This window comes from Lichenostomus cassidix, chromosome 20 (genome assembly GCF_008360975.1).
Source record: "Lichenostomus cassidix isolate B80296 chromosome 20, HeHo_3.0, whole genome shotgun sequence".
NCBI classification, from domain to species: Eukaryota; Metazoa; Chordata; class Aves; order Passeriformes; family Meliphagidae; genus Lichenostomus; species Lichenostomus cassidix.
In genome coordinates, this window is record NC_139500.1 from 13,551,568 (window position 1) to 13,567,501 (window position 15,934).

The window sequence follows — 15,934 nt, forward strand, 5'->3', positions numbered from 1 at the left end:
CGCCCTGCTCAGGTGAGACCCCACCTGCAGAGCTGCCTCCAGCTCAGGGGCACAAGAAGGACACTCCTCTGGAGCAAGTCCAAAGGAGGCCACAAAGATGATCCAACAGTTGGAGCTCCTCTGCTATGGAGACAGGCTGGGAGGGCCGGGGGTGTTCACCTGGAGAAGGGAAGGCTCCAGGAGAGCTGGAGAGGGACTTGGGACAAGAGATGGAGTGACAGGAAAAGCAGTAATGGCTTCCCACTGCCAGAGGGCAGGGATAGATGGGATATTGGGAAGGAATTCTTCCCTGTGAGGGTGGGGAGGCCCTGGCACAGGGTGCCCAAAGAAGCTGTGGCTGTCCCTGGATCCCTGGAAGCGTCCCAGGCCAGGTTGGACAGGGCTTGGAGCAACTTGGGATGGTGGAAGGTGTCCCTGCCCATGGCAGGGGGTAGAACTGGATGGGTTTTAAGGTCCCTTCCAGCCCAGATCATCGTGTGATCACTTATAGCGCCCCAATACCACACAGGTCTGTACTCTGGAGGGTGACTGCAATGCCTGGCAAGTCAGTGCAGTTGGGCTGTGATGTTATCAGAGGTCTTGGATACCCTGAGTCACTTCTGGGTGCAGAACTGGAAGAAAAGGTGCTGCCATTAAAATAAATTAAAAATGCCTCTACTCAAGGCACTTGCTTATCAATACAGATGTCATAGGGAAGCCTGTTTAGTTGAAATATATATAGTTCTATCATTTGGGATATCCACTGACATTATCTTAGTTATAAAGCTCAGATTCAAGGTAGAAATAAATATTTAAGATCAACAGAGCACCAGGCAACTTGTTTCCTTTTCCGTAGTACTTAAGGCAGTGACTCCACACCAACCTGGGATGTATATTCCAATCTCGCATGTTATATCAGAGGCATTTCAGTGAGTTATTCTAGGTCTGTGGAAAGTGCTAGAAATTAATTACTTGAGTACTTAGTTGTAGAAGTAGAAACCAAACACTGGTGTATGGACTGGATCTTAATTTCAATTATTTTTCTTTCAGTTCTTCAGAATCACGTCCAGCTGGCCTGGAGGAGAGCGATCAGTCGTCGATGTCTGGAGACCAAGGAATGAATTTAGATAAGCCAGGCCCTAAACTCTCAGATTTTGCAAGTAGGCCACCAGGTAGTAGAATTTTTCTGTGGATTATCTGAATGTGATAACTATAGGAGAGCTTTTAACTGATCTTTGTGACCATTCTATTTTATTTGTGCTATCACACATTCAAGTTCAAACATTTTTTCCTCCTAGTAAGTCACTGGTACTGTTGTTTTAAGTGTTTTCTTTGGATTAGCTCAAAATGAAGAGGTGGTCACATTCTCATGTATCATCCTGCGGGTATCATACTGAGTACTGTAGAGTTATTCAGTGGTAACATAACTGATAAAAAAAATGTTGTGCTTCTAGCTGTAGCACAGACTGATGTCTTAAAAATTTAGCATTGACCAATAGCTGATTTTTCAGAAGAAACAGGGGTTGTAGTTGGAATGATCCTTTGCATGTAGAGAGGATTAAATCTAAGGTCTGCAATAGGATTTATATTATAAACCACATGGGGTGTTCTTAGCATGTTTTTGACCGAGAAACACATGGCAGATTCTACTTTGTACTCTAGGAAATGTCAGGTCTGTAGCAGGTGTGCTGGTCCATGACCCTTAGGCGCTGTCAAACTCTGATGTTTGTTTTAAGGAGTAATAGTGAAAGGAAGCCCATGGGCAGTTGCGGAGACTTCTCAGGTGGAGTAAACCTGCGTTAGCAGATGATACAATACATTAAGAAATCTCCAGTTAAAGCTCATGCAAGTCATACATTAAGTAAAACTACTTTCATTAATTAAGTAAAATATTTGGCCTTGTTTGTAAAGTCTGTTTTGTTAATGTGGCTCTCATCCAAGATAAACAGGTTCCAGGCTGTACTTTCTACCCAATCCTATTTGTTACAGAAATTCTGCTTCCTCTGATCTTTGGTTGGTTTTAATGAATGTGTCATCCTGTTGTCTTAGGTTATCCATCTCAGCCAGTGGAGCAAAGGCCACTTCAGCAGATGCCACCTCAGCTCATGCCACACACGCAGCAGCCCCAGCCCCAGCCCCAGCAGCAGCAGCAGCAGCAGCCCCAGGCAGCCCCACAGCAAGGCCAGGCACCCCCACAGACACCGCAGCAGCAGCAGCAGATGATGATGATGCTGATGATGCAGCAGGATCCCAAATCAGTCAGGCTGCCTGTGCCCCAGGGGGTTCACCCCCCCAGGGGGACCCTGAACCCAGATGCTCAGCGGATGCCAATGCAGCAGAGTGGGAATATGCCAGTGATGGTGAATCTCCAGGGGCCTGGGCCGGTGCCTCCATCTCCTGACAAACAGAGAATGGCCCTGCCTGGCAATCCTCCTCTGGGAAATAATGCTAGAAAAATGGTTTATCCCGATAATGTACAAAATCCTTCCAGCTCACCCCTCAGAGAGGTGTCATCAGTATCCTCTCTGCCAGAAGGAGGTGGCGCTGAGGGCCCTCCAACATCAGGAGCTCAGAATAATTTGACATCTCATTTAGTAGTTTCACAGAACCAGTTAATGATAACGGGACCCAAGCCTGGACCATCCCCACTTTCAGCTGCCCAAGGTGCAAGTCCCCAGCAGCAGTCTAGTTCTCTGCCTAGTGCTCTTACACACCATTTTCCAAACGTTGCTGCCCCATCACAAACTTCAAGGCCTAAAACCCCAAACAGAGCAAGCCCAAGGCCATATTACCCTCAGACTCCTAATAACCGTCCACCCAGCACAGAACCCTCAGAAATTAGCCTGTCTCCAGAGAGGCTCAATGCTTCTATAGCTGGTCTGTTCCCTCCCCAGATCAATATTCCTTTACCTCCCAGGCCTAATCTCAACAGAGGATTTGATCAGCAGGGTCTGAATCCCACTACTTTAAAGGCCATTGGACAAGCCCCATCAAATCTCACAATTAACAGTCAGTCCAGTTTTACTGCCTCACAGTCACACAAATTGGAAGGTGTGGTCATTAATTCGGGCAAACAAACCAATGCTGGAGCAACAAAGAGAGCAAGTCCAAGCAATAGTCGAAGGTCCAGTCCTGGATCCAGTAGGAAAACTACGCCAAGCCCTGGCAGACAGAATTCAAAAGCAGCTAAATTATCACTGACAACTCAGCAGAATCCATCTCTCTTGCAGAACATGGAATTACAAAGAAATATGATGGCTGGTCCCTCTTCTTTGCCAACACCTGTGACTACAAGTTTTCAAAATAATTCCATGCTAAGTAACCAGAATCCTGCAGTTTCTGTACCTGCTGTGACTGGCATTCCTGAAGACAATAAGGAGAGCCTTAGTGTGCCTCAAGATACTGAGAGTCAAAGTGCACAAGGTGTCCAAGGTAACAAAGAGCAGCCCAGTATTGAACTGAAAGGTGTCCCTACTCCAGAAATGAAAGTGGTGGTTCCTGAAGAGCAGGCAAAAAAAGATGGGCAAGACTTAGACAGCAGTAAGCTCCCAGTCATGGAGGAAAGTAAAACCGTGGTATCTCCAGCTATGAGAGAGGCACCAACTTCTCTAAGTCAACTTCTTGACAATTCTGGAGCTCCTAATGTGACCATTAAGCCCCCTGGGCTGACTGGTCTTGAAATGGCACCAGTAGTCTCCACTGGTGAGGAGCTAAAGAAGACAGCTGTCATTCCTCCACTGCAGGATTCATCCTTGAGCAAGGAGCCATCTAATTCACTTAGCCTGCCTCAAAATAATGAGCCCTGTCCAAATACAGGGCACCAGGAACCGGGAGAAGTAAATTCAAGTGTGGCACAGAGTGTTCCTCCAGTAATGCAGAGGCCTGTTAGTTCTTCTATTTCAGGTCCTTTACCCCCCAACCAGATAACAGTTTTTGTGACTTCCAACCCTATTACATCTGCTGCTAATACATCAGCTCCATTGCCATCCCACTTGCAATCTGCATTAGTGTCCACTGTTGTCACCATGCCCAATGTGGGGAGCAAAGTGATGGTTTCAGAGGGCCAGTCCGCAGCTCAGTCCAATGCCCGGCCACAGTTCATCACACCCGTGTTTATAAACTCGTCCTCGATCATTCAGGTGATGAAGGGCTCTCAGTCCAGCACGATTCCAGCAGCCTCCATGACTTCCAACTCGAGCCTGATGCCTCAGTCGGTCGCAGTTGTTGGTCCTTTGCATATCCCACAGAATATCAAGTTCTCCTCTGGGCCTGCTCCTCCCAGCACCTCATCCAGCAGTCCTGTGTCCAGTATTCCCACCAGCAGATCACTTGTTCTGAATCCCTTGGCATCTCCTGTCCAACTGCCTTCTTCCACTCCAACTCCTTCCAGTGCTCCTTCACACCTTCCTGCTCAGCAAGCCAAGGACTTCAGCCCAGAGGAGACTTCCCAAGGTGCTGGGTCGGGTGAGCAGTGCCCTGTGCCAGCAGCCCAGTCGGGAACTGTTGTTTCCCCTCTACTTACGAGCAGCCCAGGATCTGGGAACAGACGCAGTCCTGTTTCATCCAGCAAGGGAAAGGGAAAAGTAGACAAAATTGGCCAGCTCCTGCTGACTAAAGCATGCAAGAAAGTCACCGGCTCCCTGGAGAAAGGGGAAGAGCAGTATGCTTTGGATGGAGAAACAGAAGGTCAGGCACTAGAAACGTCGGTTCCAAGTAGTTTGGGAACAGAACAACCACCAGCAGAACTCGATAACAAAAGTGGGACACCTCCAGCGCCCAGCCTTACAAAACAGAGTACTTCTGGGCCCGGCAGCTCGACCCTCAGTCCCGCGGCGGCCACTCCCTCCTGCGCGTCCCCGGGCGCGCCCCCGAGCACTCCCGCCCCCGGCGCGCTCCCGGCCGCAGCCCCCCCGGCAGCGCCGGAGCCCCCGGTGCCCAGCGCCAACGGCGGCGACCCCGGCGGGGAGCCGGAGCAGAGCGGGAGCGCCGGGGCCGAGGAGAAGGCCGCAGCAGCCCCGGAGCTGCTGCCGAGCGCAGGTGAGTGCGGGGCTGCCCGGGGGAGGGAGCCTGGGAAGGAGGGCGCGTCCGGAAAGCCCAGGGGCTGCTCTCCGTGAGCACCGTGACATGTGGGCGCTGCAGCTAAGGCTGACAGCTGCTAGTCTTGCTGCTAACGGCTCAACGATACACAAGCTCGTATTCACCGAGATTCGAGTTACAGATGTTCTATTTCACTTTCCATTTACTGCTTCAGTGGGGTATTTGCCATGAACGTGTGATTCAGTAACAGGAGTGACTTCGTGTAACTACTGGAAGCAAGGAGCAAAAGTGGATGTATCAGTGATGACAAATACTTAGGGTGTCTTTTACACTGATAGATCCACTGGTATTCTGCTTTGGTCTTGCCAGAGACGTTTGCTTTTGTAAATTATTTAAATTTATTAATCATTATATTTTGAATTAATCCTAATAATACTATTTCCCTCTCTGAATAGCCTTCATCCTCTAGGGAAATTACTGAATAACCTCCAGTACAGAAGAAAAAACAACTCACACCAAAACACCTTTTGTATAGGGAAAAACTTAAATGCTCATTTCAGAGAAATTAATGAAAAAGTTAACTGCATTAAATTTGAAAACATAAAATACCTTCACATCTGAGCTTTGCTGTTTTAATTTGAGTGTCTGGCAGACTTTATATATGACATTGATGCTATTTCTTGATGCCATTTTTAGCCTATTGAATCTGGTGTGGGTATTAACCCATCACTCTTGAAGTGAGCTGAGTGTTGTGCTTTACAACATGAATTAGATACAGAAGATAAAATCATGGATGATAAAATCCACAGAAGTCAGGGGAACTGAAAACCTTGGCCTGAGTGTGACGTTCACTGTGGCTGTTGGATGTTGTAGCTGTATGCCACTGGAAAATGGAAATGCTACCTTTGAGCTTCACAGAAGGAAGCTTTCTAGGAGAAAAATGGAAGTGGTGTTGTTTATTTAAGCAGGAATGTTTAACTTTTTGTCTTCCTGTTCTCTGTAAGTTCACTATCACATAGAAGACTAGAAAGCATTAGCGCAACAGAAGTTATTTTTCCATCTGATTTTTTCACTTGGCAACCTGATGTTAAGTCACATCATCTTATTGCCAAAGGCCTTCAAGGGCAACTCTGGAGCATATTGTGCACTTTAATTGAAAGACTGAGGGCATGGATTAATTTTAAAAGGTACTATTTTCCCCCAGAACCTCTGCTGAAATGAGCACTAAAATAAAGGAGACTAAACTTGAAATTTTAGGACTTCCTTTAATGTCTCAGTCTGCTGAAAAAGTGTTACCTTTTAAAATGTGGTTTATGATTCTTCATTTTGTCACTCATTCTGGTTTGAGAAAACTTGCTTGGGGTAGTTTTGCCAAAGTTTGTTTTAAAAAGGGGGAGGTGTGTGGTGGGGAGGAAGTGGAGGGTAAATTAAAAATATTGCATCTGTAAATGCCAAAGTGCAGTCAGCTGGGAGAGAGAGCATTTTGTACCAGCCTGATCACAACACAGGAACTCCTTTGACTCCCTTTGACAGTAATGCTTTTTCCCTCCACTTTTATTCTAGCATCCTCTCAACACTTAACACAGAAAAAAAGTTCAGTTGCAACATCAGAAAGTACTGTTCAAAGAACAGGTAAATCTTCCTTTGGAAAAGCAGAATAGAGGTGAACTAAACCCTTTATGTTTGGAACTGAAAATGCATTTATTTGAATGCATATTCAGTGGTCACTAACACACTGGGTAGTTTGGGGGTTGGGTGAGGGTTTTATTTTTTTCATGCTTTTGGGATTGTTTTGCTTTGTTAATTACATTGTGCTTTTGGAAGTCTCCAAAACCTTGTGGGAGATTTAGGATGGGGTAAAATAAAAAAAGGAAAAATCACAAAGGAAGGTTTTAGATATTCAGTGGTAAATTGGAGGGACTGGATTTGTAATGATACATTGTGTTTAAATTTTGAAGTTCTATTCAGAGCTAGTAAGAAGGTGGTTTTTTCCATTGTACCCTTCTGAATATAGAAATATGTTCATATCTTGCTGGGAGTGTGTCTTAGAGTTGTAATCTTTTCTGTTCAAATTTTAATGCCCCCTCAGCAGTGTTTCAGGATGGAGTCCTGGCAGCTGGCTTTTTGGTGTTGCCATCTATTATCATGGTGTTTCACTGTCAGTTCTGGAGTGTTTTAAAAAAGTAATTCCCGAGTTGAGTAGGGAAAACAGATAGATATGGGCTTACTTATGGAAAGTGTCATTCTCCATCCATTTGCCATCTCTCATCTGATTAGAAGTAGTTTCCAGAAGGTAAAAATGATACAAGATTGTTTTCTTTGAGCTTCCACTAAAACAAAGATGGTCATACACTCTGTTGTTTCACATCCGACTCATTGCCCTGTGCTGCTTTGACTGTACTGGGCAGTTCCTGCTGGGGAAGCACTGATGCTATTCATTTTGTGCTTTTGGATAATCTCCCTGTTCAAATTTGGGGTAGGAAGAAAGGTCTTTCTTTATGTTATTTAGTCTATTCTTCCTTTGTTCCCAAGACGTCTGTTTTTCCCAGACGGAGCTATATCCATTTACACTGAAGAGGCTGATGTTCCAACACTGCAAATTTACCCTAGGAGGACAAATAATACAAATAATACCCATTTTCTTCTTTTTTTTTTTTTTTTAATACCTCTGTTCCTTGTGCACACTGTAGCAAACTTTGGGTGCTAAATTGATGTCAAAGGCAAAGCCCCAGTTAGTGCCCCACTGGCCCCAAGGTTTGATGGGGGATTGAGCTGTGGGCAATGAGACAAAGCACAGGGAGTTAAATCATGACATTGCAATGGTAATCCCTAAATCTCTGGCAGTTTCTCATGAGAGGGGCTGTGTTTAGGTATAGGTCTTCCCTCTCAACAAAGGATCTGGTGGATATGGAGAGAATTGAAAGACAGTAAAAAGATGACATTTTATATGCTGAAAAGGAGAGCTGTTTACTGAGGTGAAGACTCCAAAAAAACCAGACCTGTGTGTATAAAATCACTGAAAGAGAGAGAGAAAACAGGTCAGGCTTCTCTTTGCATCATCTCCCCTGAGATATTTTCTAATTCTGTACAAGTGCAATTGGGCTTCAGAAATTTGTCATTAAAAGGTATTGCTGTGAGAGGCGGTTGGGTTAAGGCAAATTTTTACATGCGCCATAGAGCGAGATGGGTACTTTTAAGGTTTAAAAACTAATAAAACTAGAAGGTTAAGAAGAAATAAGCTGTCTAAAATGGAAGTTTAAAAAGGGAGAAGAGTGTAGCCCTTGTCAGGGAGTTTCTCTGCAGTTTTCGTCTGCGGGGCTTTAACTTTTCCCTCTTAGCTGGTGCAGGCTGTGATCAGACTGAGCGCTTGGCCAATGTGGTGTTTGGTATTTTGGCTTGCTTTGCTTTGAGAGAAGTTTATCCTTGAGATCTAATACGTAATAGAAAAATGTGAGCTAGTCATACCTTGTGAGTGAGTATGTACTTCTACAGCAGACTTTAAAAACTATCTTTTTCTTTTGTAGAACTTGAGACAAATGCTGCAGTAGTTGCTGGTCAAAGGTAAGGAGATAGTTTGTAGATTCAGAGTAGATATAGCTTTCGTGTGAGGAAGTCTCCCTTTCTCTTTGCTTCAATTGCTCAACCTCTGCTACTGCTTTATATTTTCTTGGCCATACCCTTTCTTTCCTGCTCAGAAATCAGGCCAGTTGAATGTTCCAAATCATTGCTGAAATGCAATGAATATAAGGTAACTTTTTCCTAAGTCTGTGCTTTGGGCAATGTTTCAACCTTTCAGGCCTCGATGTTTAATGTTCTGGAAGGGTCTTGATGGTTGCACAGCAAATCACAAATAACCCCCCAAAACCTGCAGCTTAGCTGTTATGGGAATTTTTGTTTTCTGAAAGGAAGTATTTCAAAAGTTTGTTCTTCTGCCTTAAGGATTGTTTTCAACATTTTTCCTCTATTTGCTTGTTAGCACTCTGCCAAAGCCTGATAGGAAAGTCAGGTAGAAACTTCATGTTGTTCTGATTAAGACATTTGGTAATTACCAGATTGTATTTCAAGCAGTTGTGTTCTGTCAGAAGAAAATACCATTTCCAAGATCTACTTGGAAGATTCTAAGCACCCCAGGCTCTCACTCAGCTGGCAATGAGAGCCCCTGGGGAGGTTTATGGCTAACGGTGCTGGCACAGATGGCTGTATTTTGGACAGTGCCCCCATGGGTGGAGCGACCCCGTAGGCCAGGGTGAGAGTGGCAGCCCCTTGTTGTGTTTCTCAGGAGATGAGGCAGTGCCTTCCTTCATAAGGAAGGGAATGCAGTACATTTCCTCAGATCAGGAACGGCTCTGAATGGAACATTTAACCATATCTACCTTTATTTGGATTGACATCTTTCAAAGATAAACTGAAATTTCACAGTGATGAGTCTTCTTCAGGTTAGAATTTTTCTGAAAAGCTGAAGGTCGGACATTGGCAGCTGAGCAGGTTCTGCAAAGGAAGTGTCCTTGTGTGACCATCTCCAAATTCACCCAGCACATCAAATTACCACAAGGGCATTTCTCAGGGTTTTTCTGATTGATGCTTTTCTGAGCAAGACTGGAAAAGAAGGAAAGTTTGCAGGCAAGCTGGGTCTAGTGATGGCTGATACAGTGGGCAGCTTTGGGCTCCTGGAGTTGAACCACACAGGACAAACCTTGATAGAATCACAGATGATTTGGGTGGGAAGGGACCTTAAAACTTACCTTGTTCCACCCCTTGCTATGGGCAGGGCACCTGCCACCAGACCAGGTTGCTCCAAGACTAGTCCTGTCTAGCCTTGGCCACTTCCAGGGATGGGGCAACCACAGCTTCTCCGGGCAACCTGTGCCAATTTCTCCTTAATATATAATCTAAACCTACTCTCAGTTTAAAGCCTCTAAAACCCTTTAAAACCTTATGGGACTAAAGCACTAGAAATATTTTTGCTTGGAGTAACTTGATTTCCTCCTATAAAAGGAAGGAAGTGATGTGCTAGTTCCCCTGAGACAATCCCTGCTCCAGATTTAGTCACTAGAATCTGTAAAAATTACCTCTTCTAACAGAACTTCAGGTGCTGATGCCTGTTTGCTTCCCTCCAGGAGTCCTCTGAGGTAGGTGACTGCTGATTCAGCTGTCCCAGTTCCACAGGAGAAGACCAGTTTGACACCACTGTGGGGGATCCAGTTTATAGATTGCCCATAATACTTCCTTTAAGGGAAAATAGATTTCAGTATTTATTTTATATCTGAGACAATCTACTGCCCATAGTCTCCTCTGCTGTGTGTCCTTGCTTGAAAATGTTTGCGTCCCCTTCCACTGAGAAATTATTTTATTTCAGGTTTCTGTTACTTAACCCTAAGGTTTGTGTGGTTTGAGTCCTTGCACTCAAAGCAGAACTTGTCTGAAGGGTGACACTACAGTGGGACTTCTGTCACACACAGGTCACCCTGCGCTGTGTGTTCACTCCAGTCTGTGATTCAGCCCGCCTTTCTTGAAATCCTGCAAGTGGCACCCAAAGGGCCTGAAATGAGCTTTCTTCTTTTCCATTATCAGCAGAATAATTTATTTAGTTAATTACTTACCTTTGAATTCACAAGAGAGAAGTTTAGTTTAATCTTCTGAAACTGCTTAGTCACCAGAAATTGTTTGGCATTAATGCATTAAGGAGAAAACACCCAAAGCTCAGGATGAGTTTACAGGGTTAAGAAAGATAAAATAAAAGAGGTATTTAATTACAAAATGCAGCACTCCATTTATTGTCTCTGTGGCAAGAAACAGATTTCCACAGTACCTAAAACCATAATTTTGTAGCAGAAAACTTTTCTGTTACACAAAAAAAAAAAAAAGAGGATTTTGACTTCAAGCTTTAAAATTTGAAGTTTTAAAGAAACTTTTTTTTTTTTAACACATGAAGAAATTATTTGGATCAATGGAGTAAGTCTTTTTAGCAAAACTAAAAGCTGGCATACTCCCTGAAGAGTTCTTAATTCCTCCTGATGTTCATCTGCAATTTCAGTTCTGTACCCCCATACTGCATCAGTCTCTAATGTAACCTGTTTGCTTTTCCTAGACTTCAGTAATGGTGGCACCTGTGGAAAACAGAGCAGACAATTTATAATGCATCTAATTTTTTGGTCTTCTAATGTTGAAAATATTCTCTTTGAGGACTTTTCAATTCTGTATCCTCTGATAATTTTTGATAGAAATGGACTATACTCTGGCTTACTCAGGTCATTCTTCATCTGGTAGAACTTCTGGTATCTCTAGTGTTTCATATCTTCAGTGCTAATAGTCCGGAACTGGTACCTGTGTCGGGCCATCCTCCAGCTTGTCTGGCTTGCATAGAAAAACATAATTCTTCTCGCACTTCATCAGAAATATTTTGTCCCACTTTATTAGTAATGAGACAAAAGAGAATTGTGAAAAGTCTAAAACTCCAAGCAGAAGAAATTCAAGAACAGAGGATTCTGCCGCTTCACAGGACACTGTAGAGAACGGGCAGCGCAAGAGATCCTCGCGACCCGCCTCTGCATCCGGCACGGCAAAAGGTAACATGCACAGCTGCCCTTCCTGGGGAGAGGGCAGCTCCTAACCTGCTTCCCCAGGTATTTGCCCCGGCAGTAGCTGCCTTGTAGCACTGGTTTGCAGCTCGTACACCTTGGGTGCTTTATCTCTAGTTTCAAGGATTTAGCCACAGGCTGGTATTCAAAGCGTTTCCCGACATCTGCACTGGCAGTAAATCCTGTATGAATTCCTCTCTGGTACATCTGTGGAACTTGCTTTCTGCAGCGCTCGCCACCGTAGTGTTCAGCACCTTGCCTAGTAGAAGTTGAATTCTCTTGGCAGAAATGTGTTGCTGTTGGAAGGACTGTACTCAGATCAAAAAGTGACATCTTCCTTTTCCTGAAGCCTGAAAGACACAAGACTTAAGTCTTCCCACGTGCACAGTCAGTTCTTGCCAAGTCAAATGCCATGGTTGAGGCATGCTCCAGAGGCTGCTGGTGTGGCAGCCAGGAGCATCAGGGAGTGCTGTGATCTAGCACAGAGCCTCAGTTCTGCTTCCCAACAACACCTGAACTCTGAAGTTATTAACCCATGGCATTAGCAGGTGCTGACATACCTTACTCCTACCCAGGTTACAGTCTTTAAACATTTATGTAGTGTTTGTGTGATATGCATGGCCCAGTGCCAGGCTGAAGCTAATTCTGTCAGCTTCTTGTGTTTAAGGGTCAGAAAAATGCTGATGGACCAAAGTTATGCAAGAGAGTAGAGAGAGACCGTCAAGAGGCAACATTCGACCAGTGTTTTAAAAATAATATACAGAACAAAGAGATATTAATATAAAATTATTACAAAAGGAAGTCAAGTTGAATTCAGCCACCATTTCCATACTGGAGGTACTAAAGTGTGATGGTAAGAATATTGTGTTTTCAGAGTTTCAGAGAAGCATTCCAGCTTTATGTCATTGTGCAATGACTCCTAAAGATTACAAAGGGGACCTATATGTTCTGCACTTTTGTGACTGCTGAATTTAATTACATTTACTTCTCATGGCAGGACTGTGCAGAGGAATGAGTCTGTATTGTAAAAATAAATTCTCTTTCATCATGGTGAAGAAAAGTTTGAAAAATGTGAAGCCAGTGTAAAATCCCTGCCTGAGTTTGAGGGGATCTGGAGCATGTGACCTGCCCCACATGCTGTAAACCTAAAGATGACAACCAGTGACACATCAAATTCTGAAAATGTGGGAACAGGAAAGTGCATCAAATGTAAATAATACCAAAACTCTCACAGGGGTTTGTGCTGACTATGTAATTTGTTTACCTCTGTAAATAAAATCCTTGTTTTTAAATCATGCATCTGAAGCTGCCACAGTGTCCAAGGGCTTTGCTGGACAGTTGGGTGCAGCTCCTTGGGGACACCTGACTGTGCTGCCCTACCTGCAGGCACACAGCTGCTCCCGAGCTCTGAAGAATGAGCCAAAGCAGGTGCTCTGTGGCAGAGGACAGGCTGCACATTAGTGAGGTGGCTGCAGAAGTGTCACCTGGTTTGCCACCTGTGCCTACTCTGTTGTACATTTTCGTTAGTGAATCAGAGCTTAATTATTCTGGCTTGGTTGCTCCTGTCCTTATTATGTTATCGGTGTCCTGAGAAAACCCCTAATCCGTGGTAAAGGGAATGTGAGACTGGGAGGAGTTGCCTCTTGAGATAGAGGCTGTTTAAAGTTGTTATAAAAACAGCAATTAGGAAAGAAACAATCAGCAGGGAGAGAGAAGCAGACTTTGACCAGCTGGAGTAGGAGCTCTGTTTCTAAGTCTCGGGAAGGAGGAGGCAGAAGGGTCACTATGAGAGAAGAGAAGAGCACACACGGAGGGTCAGCCCTGTCCTTGTGTGTCCGGCACACTCTGGGATGCAGGGTTTGGGGAGGAGCTGGTGATGCTCCCAAAGGACTGGGACAGGGACTGAGCACTGCTGGCCCATTCCTCCTCCCAAACATGGAGCCTTGAGCAGCAGCAGGGGTGGCAACAGCTGGTGCTGCTGAAGCTAATTCAAAGTCAGCCCTGCTGCCTGGAGGGGCTCCAGGCTGGAGTCGAGCCTGTGGAGACTTTTGAAAATTGGTACTATATTGGTGTTTTCCCTTTTTGGAGTACTTTTCCAGTAAGGGCTACTTTTATTAATTACTGAGTTTGTTAAATTTTGAAATGTTGATTGTTTTTTCTAATTCCACGTGTAACAGCCATGGAGTTGTACTGCTGCTGTTCTAATTTTAGATGGGCTTGGAATTTTTTTTCCCTTTTGACTCTTAAAATACACACAGCTGCAATAGTTTTTGGAAAACATTGTAAAGAGCCAAAGAGACATTGCCAACGTTTAAAATAATGTTTTAAAAAAGATCTAAAGATGCAAATGCCCTTGGTCCTTACTCTTTTTTCATTTTGAAATGGAAACTTAGTGCCTTGGTAAGTGCACTGGACATGTCATCTGCTGTCACCGTTGCTCTGCAGGTGTTAATATTTGTGTCTTTCTGCATCATCTGTGTTCCTGTGGCTCAGTGTACACTGCAGAGACTTGTTTTCTAATGACTTGCTAAGAACTCAGACAACTGGTTTGTTAACTGGCATGGTGGGCTCCAAAACACCTCCCCAAGTGGTTGTATGGCCCCATCTCCGTGGCGCCTGGGGCTGTGCTTCCTGCTGGGATTACAGCTCCCCTGTGGCACAGGGGAAACTGGACTCAGGGGACAGTTCAAAATATTTGGCTCTTCTTTTAAAGACTGTTCTGTTAGGGCTTCATAAATGTCCAACCTATGCTGCTGGTGTCCGGAGAGTGGCTCGGGGGCCCTCATGTGTGACACGACTGTCAGGGTGATTGGCCAGTGGTGTTACAGCTGCTGAAGAGTCAGTCCCAGTGCTGGGGAAGTCCTGCTCTCCAGAGGTTTCCACTCTGGTGTGAGTTTGGAAAAATGAGAGGGCAATCTGTGCCCCTCTGGGGAATGGCTTACCGACTCCATATCCATGCTTTTTTTCTTCTCTTGATTTCAGAAACGAGTGCCAGTGCAATGCAGTCAAAAAGAAGAAAATCCAAGTAAATTACTGCATGGAAACATGAGACTTGTAAATGAGTGTGAATTTACCAATAGCAATTTTGAGCTGTGATTTCTCTTTTTTAAATAAAATTCTGTACAGTAAGTCATTTTAATATTATACTGTTCCCAGTAAATGATTTTTTTTCTAAAAAACAGATAAATAGATATAAAAACTGGGTTCTTCTAAAACCCCCTGGATTTGCAAAGTGAAGTCCAGGGTTAGCACACTAGGGTAATGTGTTTGTATGAAATGGAAGGGGAGGGGAAGACAATTGTAAATTTATTTGTTTCCACATTTCATAAACAATTTAGAATACAGGGTTGTCATTTTTAGGTATTAAAATAATGTAATGTGCTGTTGTTTAAGTACTGTATGTGAATAGAAGTCAGAGGGTTTATAAACAAACCCCATGTTGTTTGGAATTGTAAATAATTTTATTATATAGTAGATCTGATGTATTTGTTGTAGAAATGGACCAGTGAAACAAAAAATAAATTTAAGGGTTTGTATAATGTGGAATCCCTTATGCTCTAAATAAATGTTATTGTCCTATAAATTGCGTGGAATTATTATTAGCAACAACAGCAGCAGCATCATTCCAAACAGGAGGATTGAAGGGATTATTTAGAGCTCTGGGCCTGCAAGCTCCTTATATGGAGCTTTAGCAAGGAATTTGTTTAACCACAAACAAATTAACTGATGCAGCTGTTCCTGCAAAGCAAGGGGAAACAGGAAGGACACCCTGCCACCCTCGGGGCTGGAGGAGAGGAGCCTCAGCAGCCTGGCTCCCCACAGAGGGCTGCACAGCAGGGAACAGGCAGGGAAAAGGCCCAGTTCCATGGGGTAAAGGCTTCTGCCAGGCAGCAGCCTGGGGTCCCTTTATCTGGGTAACTCTGCTGCCATCGGCGGTGGAGGGTTGGGATGTGCTGCCATGGAAAGTAGGTCAGGCTCTGTGTTCCCAGGAGCTGCCGGGGAGAGCCCGGAGCTCGGCTGTTCCCATTGCCTGGGCTCTGTGTACACATTTCCACCTTTCCTTTCTTGCTGAATTCAAAAATATATATCTCAAAAGGCTGATAAAATATAAATTATCATTAAATATAAGTTGTCAGCTTTTATAATCACAGAAATTATGTATTTGTGCATAAGGTAACAGGCATTGAGTGAGGCTGATGTCACAGAATCACAGAAGCATTGGGACTAGAAAAGCCTTTTAAACCATCAAGTCCATCTGTTTCCCCAGCACTGCCAAGGCCAGCATTAACCCCTGTCCCCCAGTGCAGCATCCACACTTTTGAAAAATCCTTCTAGGAATG

At 44.3% G+C, this 15,934-nt stretch overlaps 1 protein-coding gene across 9 annotated transcripts in view; it reads left to right on the forward strand.

The window, feature by feature from the left end:
- Positions 1 to 15,177, forward strand: part of NCOA6 (nuclear receptor coactivator 6) — a 44,244-nt gene extending 29,067 nt beyond the window's left edge. For 5 of the 9 annotated variants that reach the window (XM_085079463.1, XM_085079467.1, XM_085079469.1 and 2 more), the window contains 6 exons: positions 1,030 to 1,151; positions 2,029 to 5,016; positions 6,580 to 6,648; positions 8,541 to 8,577; positions 11,434 to 11,582; positions 14,577 to 15,177. In XM_085079463.1, coding sequence (XP_084935589.1) covers positions 1,030 to 1,151; positions 2,029 to 5,016; positions 6,580 to 6,648; positions 8,541 to 8,577; positions 11,434 to 11,582; positions 14,577 to 14,623 — 3,412 coding nt within the window. In that variant the 3' untranslated portion in view covers positions 14,624 to 15,177. Of the gene's footprint in view, positions 1 to 1,029; positions 1,152 to 2,028; positions 5,017 to 6,579; positions 6,649 to 8,540; positions 8,578 to 11,104 lie in introns of all 9 variants that reach the window. The other 4 variants (XR_014856044.1, XM_085079465.1, XM_085079464.1 and 1 more) reach the window with 4 other exon arrangements.
- The last annotated feature ends 757 nt before the right edge of the window (positions 15,178 to 15,934 follow it).